Here is a 7,467-nt window from a genome sequence, read left to right as displayed (position 1 = left end):
CCACTTTGTTGTTCGGGCGCACGCAAAAACTCTGTAAGACATTTTGATTTTGCAGTTAGTAAAAGGAAGCCAACACTTAAATGTTAGCAGCGTAGCAAACCTGGTACGTCATCGCGCTGTATTCATTCAAGTAAGAATGAAATGACTCCCCACAGTCAAACCTCGTGCGCTCAAGTGGAGGGGCAAGTGCTTGAGAGACAGTCGTGTCTGTTGTATGGTCGCCATCATCGCCCCGATAGCTCTGAGTGTCGAACTGACTAGAGGTGTCCAATGTATGGGTGTTCGTTCCTCGAGAAGGCATCGTCCACTCTTTTTTTAAATTGCTATCATCGCTTTCGTCGCTTCCAGCCTTCGTTTTGGCGCCCGGCGTGCAGCCTCACCGCGCTTAAATGGGGGTGAACCACACATTTTCGAAGTATATAGGTATACGCGGTCCGGATTAAGCAGCAAAATGCCAAAAATGGCGGCGTAAAAACGACAGATGGGCACACAATCCACTCTCAATATTAATTGCTCAATTAATAGCTCATATTATTTAAAGAATTCTATCAAAAAAATAAAAACAGTTTGACTTAGCTACAATGAATTGTTTATTGCTACCTAATACTTGTAACTCAATTACGCAAAATTAGGACTAATTGGCTATTTGTTTACTTAAAATGACAAAGGAAGAGAGCTTGCTTAAAAAAATTCCTTCTGACTGCTTCCACCCTACCCTGTAATATATTCATCCCAGTCCTTTCGAATCTTCTTAACACTCAAATGCTCCTATGTAACGCGGCCTCTCTCTTGTCGACTCGTTTTGCACGCTTTCGTGGCAGAACGGTTAAGCTTGAGCCACCAGACGCCCGATCGACATCTTCGGCAGCCTCACCTGATCGAAACTGAAGTTGAATTATGATTCGTGCCTGTTACAAAGAGACGCAATACCGAGCCGATTTTCATACGTTTCAGGTGGCGAAATGCGAAGGGGGCACTGAAAAGTTGGTAATGCAGGCAACAATTGATCGATCGATACATGAAGCTAATATCAGTGATGAGGGTTACCTCATAACTAAGCTAAGAGCTTACGTTACTGTAGTAATTGTAGGATAAGTCACTGCGGCATGCATGAAAGTTATTCGTGTTTTTTATATTATTCGGCAAATGCTTCTTCGGAATCCAGTACTAGCTAAAGATCGCAGTTCGTACACTCGGATTAGGACTCTAATTAGCCTTCGAAACAACAGCCCGGCCGCCACGCGCACCGCTCACGATGGCACCAGATTTCTGCGTGCTTGTAGGCGTCACGTTCTTCCCCGTCATGGCGTTCTTTGATGGGGACGCATTCTTCTCCAGAGCTGCATTCTTTTCGGGAGCAGCATTCTTCAACTGCTTCCCCTTGTTCTTCGACGCGTCTTCCTTCTTGATTGCCGCCGGTGCCGGTGGTGGAGTCTGTGCCGTCTTCTCGGCACCATCCGACTGGTGTTTCTTTACGCTCTGTACTTGAGGAGCTGCGCTCTTCTTTACTGGCTGCTTGGTGGTCTCTTTTTGTGGCTTCACACTCTTATCAGCCGATCCGGCACGCGGACGGATGTTCTTTTCCTGAAGCGCATACTTGTCTTTAGTGTCGTCCCACACAGACACGTCACCAGCGTCCTTAAGCAGAGTTCGGATCCCATCGTACAGTTGTTCACCACCAAGCTGCTGCATGGCTTCCTGGAACTTGTCCGACTGAGACTGTCGCGTCATCTGGCGGATCTGGTTGTCGTCGAGCTTTCCGCAGTCGTCAGTCTTCGCAGAACCGCCAATAACCTGCTGAAGGCCCTTATTCGACGAGGTGAGCACGATACGACCGCTCTTCTCGAGGCTCACGATCTCACGCAGAAGCTGACATGAAGCGCGTTTCTCCGGTGCCAGACCAAGCACCAGACGCAGCACGAAACTCACACCGACTGTGTTGGGCTGCTTCGGCTTGCCGTTCTTGGATGTCTTTGGCTGCTTATTGGCGTTGGCGTCCTTGTTTGTAGGCTTGTTGGCGCTCGTATTGGCATTTGAGCCCTTGGTGTTCGCGTCCTTCGTTGCCGGCTGGGCCTTACCGGCATTAGCGTTCTTGCCAGCGTTTGCGGTCTTGGTGTTAGCCTTGCCTGCCAACTGCACTTCACGTGTTGGAGTTGCCTCGGCAGTGGCAGTAGACTTGACAGCCTGCGTCGCTGCTGCGGTTGCCTTAGCGCTGGCTGGTTTCACAGGTGCGTTCGCTGCGGTAGGAGTGTTCTTACCACCTTTGGTGTTGACGTTGGCGTCGGCGCTGGTAGCCGTCTGTCTCGAAGCTGCTTTCGTCATTTTCAGAAGATCGAGGACGTGAGCGCTGGATGAGCTGAGGTTTTGGGGTTGCAGATGAATTGCGAAGTGATGAAGCTCAACGCGATGACTCTAGCGGGTCGAGTTGCGACAACGTGACCGGATTGCCGATTTCAGAGCGGGGTGAGTCAGTAACCACCCCGCACATGGTACTCTCAGTGATTGGCGCTATTTCCGGTACCGAAAGGAAGTGGTTTCGTGATATATTGAGCGCTAGAGCTCGTCCTAAAGCGTAACATCCGCAGGAGGCTATTCCCAGCGCAAATGCAAACTCAACCGGCCAAGTTTGGGGGGGGTCTGCCACACCGGCAATCCAACAGAGTATTTGGTCCAGAATCTATATGACGCGATGTCAACAAAACCAAGCCCCAGACTCAAATGGGTCTTGCATATACTCAGAGGAACGCACTCGGCATTCTCGGTTGTCTGCATTAGTTAAGACTTCTATAGAACTAAAACATGACTACTCATGAAATAATGTAAATGACGTTTCTCGAAGGTTTGCTACTACTGCTGTATAATTTAGCTTCGAAAACTTCATTCGTATTACTCCAAAGTATTTTATCTTAGTATTTGTATTGTTGCGTTATAAGTGAAGTACATGTTGAACAGCGTGGGAGTTGTTAGGGAAGTTATACATGTAAAGAGCTAATGCAGCCAACTCGTTATGCTTGAGCAAGAGTTAAGCCACACATTTCTCACACATGATTGCAATTCTTAACCCGCAACCTACGCTGATTTCTTTGTGCAAGTTACTTGGGGTTATGCTTAAGCAGCCACAGTCCCCAGTTGACCGCAAAATCTCCAGTCGCCTCCACGGATCCCAACGGGTGGGAGTCCTCTGGGTACCACAGAAGCTGCGTCGGCACTCCGTAGCTTGAAATGGTCGCACGGTACTCGAGTCCTTGGTTTGGCGGCACGCGCTTATCTTTCCCACCCAGTCCGAAGAGAGAAGGAGTCGTGACCTTACTGAGGTCGTTGCTAACAGGCGAATGCTGCCACAGTTTACTTAGGATCGCAAGACGAGCGTCCGGACTCAGAGGAGGTAGTTTATCCTTAGAGTTCTGAAGTTTCTGAGACGTGTGAATAGACTCGAACCTCTGGATACCTGCACATGCCAGACCCCAGTCTTGAATATCCGATGTGTAGAACACACTGGACAAGTTGGTGACGGGGTTACGCGTAACCATGGACTTATAAAAGCCCGGGAACTGCGCTATAAGGTGCGTAACCAGGAAGCCTCCGTGACTCCCACCAGAGCAGTGCACACGCGACTTATCGAGCGATAAACCGAGTCTCGAGCTTTTCTCTAACAAGTAGCATAGAGCATAGTGACAGTCGTACACATCCTGTGTGCCTACTTTCCCGATCAACGACTCTAGCGCCTTGATACCAAAGCCAGTACTTCCTCGATAGTTGACGGTAACGATAGCGAAGCCCAGAGCAGCCCAGAAGTCACACATGTGTCGATACATGACCGGCGAGTTGCCGTGTGGTCCTCCATGTAGTTCCAAGATGACGGGGTACCCGTCAGTTGGAGGAGTACTACTAGGCAACATGACAGTCGCTTCATAGTCACTCGAGCTACAAGTCGACGGGATCAGTAGATTTTTCAATACCGACGGTGTTCCTGGTAGTTTCTTGTCTGCCGCAGGTATATCGGACACCGACGCGGGGATGGAATACACTTCCCACCGTTTAATATATTGCGTGACTCCTTTTTGGTCATCAAGGATGATTGGAGCATTCAAATATTTCCCCGTCGCTGGGTCAATGTGCACGAGGTAGACACTAGCAGGACGAGTAGGAGACGACACCATGACAAGATAATAGTCGTCTTTGCGGTCTAGTACGGACTCGACAGCCACTCCCGAGCCGTCGACGTACTCTGGAGATATCAGAGTCTTCGTGGCCACTTCGACGTACTTCCAGAGTACGCGAGAGCCCACTTGAGTCACCACTAAAATGTACTTCCCGTCCTCAGACCACGCGTTTTTACGCAATGACCCCATGAAAAGTCCGTTAAACGCCTTCGTGACGTCAAGTTCCGACGCGTCAGGTTCATCCTTGATGGGAATGACCGTCGACGTCTGTTTGGTGTCCCAATCCATGACACACAAGAAGCTGCAAGTTCCATGAGTAGCCACGTCTCGTGTCGCTAGGAAGGCCAATTGTTTGCCGTCCGGAGAGAACCGCGGGTTCCTCATCGTCCCGATCTCTTCACTCTCCTTGTCCTTGGATATAAATTCCAATTTTGTGACCACAATTTGGGTCTGGTCTTTTTTGTTTAGCACAGCGTGATACAGTGTAATTGGTCGATTATAGCAGTAAATGATGCCCAGACGTTTGGGATTGTCCGTCTCGGTAGCGGCAAATACCAGTTCGTTGTCTCCAGGCACAAAGGCCACGTCAGCACACGTCAAATTCTCAGATACATTTTTCACTTGATCGATCTTTCCAGTCGCCACTGTGGCGAGGAATATGGACGCCGTCTTCTTGCCTTCATATTGTTCACCCCAATCATCGACGTACTCGAATTTCGAGCCCGGAAGTGGGGTTTTCGACTCTTTGTCGTCTTCTTTCTTCTCCTTCTTGCTGTTAATATTCTCCCAGAACGCAGGAGACTCGGTCACTTTCTTTTCCGCCACATACGCGATCGTTTTCTCGTCGTGCGACCAGGCGATGCCACCTTCTCGTTCTCCTAAGTAAATGGCTCCATGAAGTGTCTTAGGCGTTTTGAACGACGACACCAGCTTGTTGGCCTCGAATACTGTTTATAATTGTTTTATAATATAAATCAGCATATTAAAAAAAAACACTAAACAAATAAATAATTACCGCAGAAAACTCCCTCGACGGAGCTGTCTCCCTTTGATTTCTCCAGTTTGAGGGTCACCCCGCGCTTGCCCGAGGGCGAAACGCTCGTGTAGTCGCTGGACCAGTCGGTGGGGAACCCCGTGTCGAGCACTTTTGGCTGCGTTTGAGTGAGGGAACTCACGTGGTGGTGGGTCTGGAACTTGTGCGTCACATTGTTGACCAGATCCGTTTTGTCCCAGATTAATTGCACGGAAGCCGAGTCAGATGCTGCGTCGATGGAGAGGTAGCCACCCACGAGGGACTTGGAGCTGCTCACCACCTCGGCGAACAGCTCGCTTACGCGCTGGTGCTCAGTAGAGTCGGTCGTCATGATAAAACTCAGATACCGAGTGATCTATGAAGTGATTGGAACGCACGGACCAATCAGAAATCAGGAATCTTTAGCGATTTTTTTAGTTATTTTTGGTCCAGTATCGTAAACCGTACTTAAGTGGAATTTATGACCGCGCTTTTTTTTTTAATTGAACGCACAATCCCGTTGTTTTAAAATGAAGAGACGTGCGAACGGGAGATTAATCGAAGTCAGGGGAGCTTGGGGGAGAGCGCGCCAAAAGAAAAGTGCCGCCCCCGCAGTTCAGGCGGATGGAAGATTCTAGAAGGTTCCACAGCCGTCCTACATCTGCCTGTTTATTAATACAATACTATACATTCCATAGTACTACTAACAACCCATTGCAATAAGATAATAATATCACCCAATCGGATACACTCACCCTCCCTTGCCGTCGTAAACTCGAAACCTACTGAACCTCCACGCCTCCACCTAGGTTTCATTACCTTCTTTGGCTTACCCTCAAACTTGCGTTTTCTCCATAAATGTGGTCCACATTTGAAGTAAAAAATGTGAGCTCGTATTTCGAAGTTCAAATGCGCTGCGCTTAAGCACGATAAGAAGCTTTTAAAGTCGTATCTGTAGCAAATGTGACAGCTCCAGACCAGCATCGACGACGAGGGTAACACACACAGATACAAGACAATGAGATCGGCAGATTCAGCAGACTGCGTGCTCTTCGATCGCACGAGAGGCTTACGATTGAGCTGTCGGATTATGTGAGCTTCGCAAAGAACGAGGGGGCGCAGACGTAGCTAGAGGAAGCCCAGCATTCTAAAGAGAAGTTTATTCACACTGCAAGTTCCGCGTGGGCAAGACAAATGTGTCAGGGTAATTTACGATGTGAAGTAGACGCTTCACCAAAGGATGCAGCTGTGAGATGTCATAATTTATAAGCGCTACGCTCAAAGAGCCAAGACCAGAAGATCGACGCTTAGCTCCTCTACAAAGATGAAATGGGCGACATACTTTACTGCATCAACATCCCTCAGCTGTAGATCGTGAATTTGTAGTGCGTCGAGAAACACGGTGAGGTCCCGACACATTTATCGCTGACCAAGAATTTCATTGAAGAAATAGCGCTGGCGTGAGAGGACTCAGTGTCTGCATCTGTCAAACCAACCAAGGAAATGCCGCTGATTCTAGACAACATTGCACAGAAGGCTTAATTGCACTACTGAAACAGGACGTCAAAAGCTACGCGTCGATGGCCGAAATCGTGGAGCGTGCCACTTCGTCAAGCCGAGCCAAGAAGGCAAGCGTCTACAAGAGCAGCGCTAGCCAACTACTATTAGTAATACTCCGTTGCTACAGCTATAACAACGAAAAATGTATCGGTCAAACAAGCACTCGATGTCAGCTTAAGAGCAGAAAGCACCTGCGAAGATTTGGTCGTGTAGCTTTTTCATCAGTTGATTCACATGTGTTCGTCCATCGCGTTCGAAAGTGAGGCGTCCTTCTCTCGAAGCCTTTGCGTTAAAGGCCAAGATCGAGACGTCCATCATAGCGACTCGGAAGCATGGTCAAGGTCCGCGCCGTGCAGACCTCGTTGCAGTCTCAGCTTCAAAGATGCGTACTACATATTTAAGCTTAAAGTTTGTAATGGCGGAGGTTAACGTAGGCAAACGAATGTTGAAGAAGGTGCCGGAGGTATTGGGATGCTGTTAGCATAGCGGTTTGCTAACGGAGGTTAACAAAATGAAACGACAGCACTACCCTCTGGCAACCGCCGCCTCTTCATAGCATTCATTCTCGAAAAATCACAGCGGACGGCGAAGACGGCCGTCTCAACAGGGACTCGCTCGAGCCGATGCCATCTTCGCGTTCGGGCCTGGCTTCACTGGAATTGAGTGGGTTCCAGCTCGGAGCGGTCACTATGGCTTCATCACGCCCGCCTGCTTCCTCTGGTGATCTCTTGG

The 7,467-nt window shown here is 49.0% G+C and overlaps 2 protein-coding genes across 2 annotated transcripts; both read right to left on the bottom strand.

The window, feature by feature from the left end:
• Positions 1-1,111: 1,111 nt before the first annotated feature.
• On the bottom strand, positions 1,112-2,376 carry PITG_07355 (cleavage induced hypothetical protein; the record flags this gene model as incomplete). Its single annotated transcript, XM_002905233.1, has 1 exon — positions 1,112-2,376. The coding sequence occupies one exon, from the start codon at positions 2,320-2,322 to the stop codon at positions 1,207-1,209; it is 1,116 nt and encodes a 371-aa protein (XP_002905279.1).
• A 716-nt stretch (positions 2,377-3,092) lies between these two features.
• On the bottom strand, positions 3,093-5,527 carry PITG_07354 (acylamino-acid-releasing enzyme; the record flags this gene model as incomplete). The annotated part of the gene is made up of 2 exons (XM_002905232.1): positions 3,093-5,110; positions 5,179-5,527. 2 exons carry the CDS (start codon positions 5,525-5,527, stop codon positions 3,093-3,095), a joined length of 2,367 nt encoding a protein of 788 aa, XP_002905278.1.
• Between the last annotated feature and the right edge of the window lie 1,940 nt (positions 5,528-7,467).

This window comes from Phytophthora infestans, genomic scaffold (assembly GCF_000142945.1).
Source record: "Phytophthora infestans T30-4 supercont1.10 genomic scaffold, whole genome shotgun sequence".
Classification (NCBI taxonomy): domain Eukaryota; phylum Oomycota; class Peronosporomycetes; order Peronosporales; family Peronosporaceae; genus Phytophthora; species Phytophthora infestans.
The sequence above is the reverse complement of the archived record's forward strand: the minus strand, read 5'-3'. Positions and strand labels throughout refer to the sequence as shown.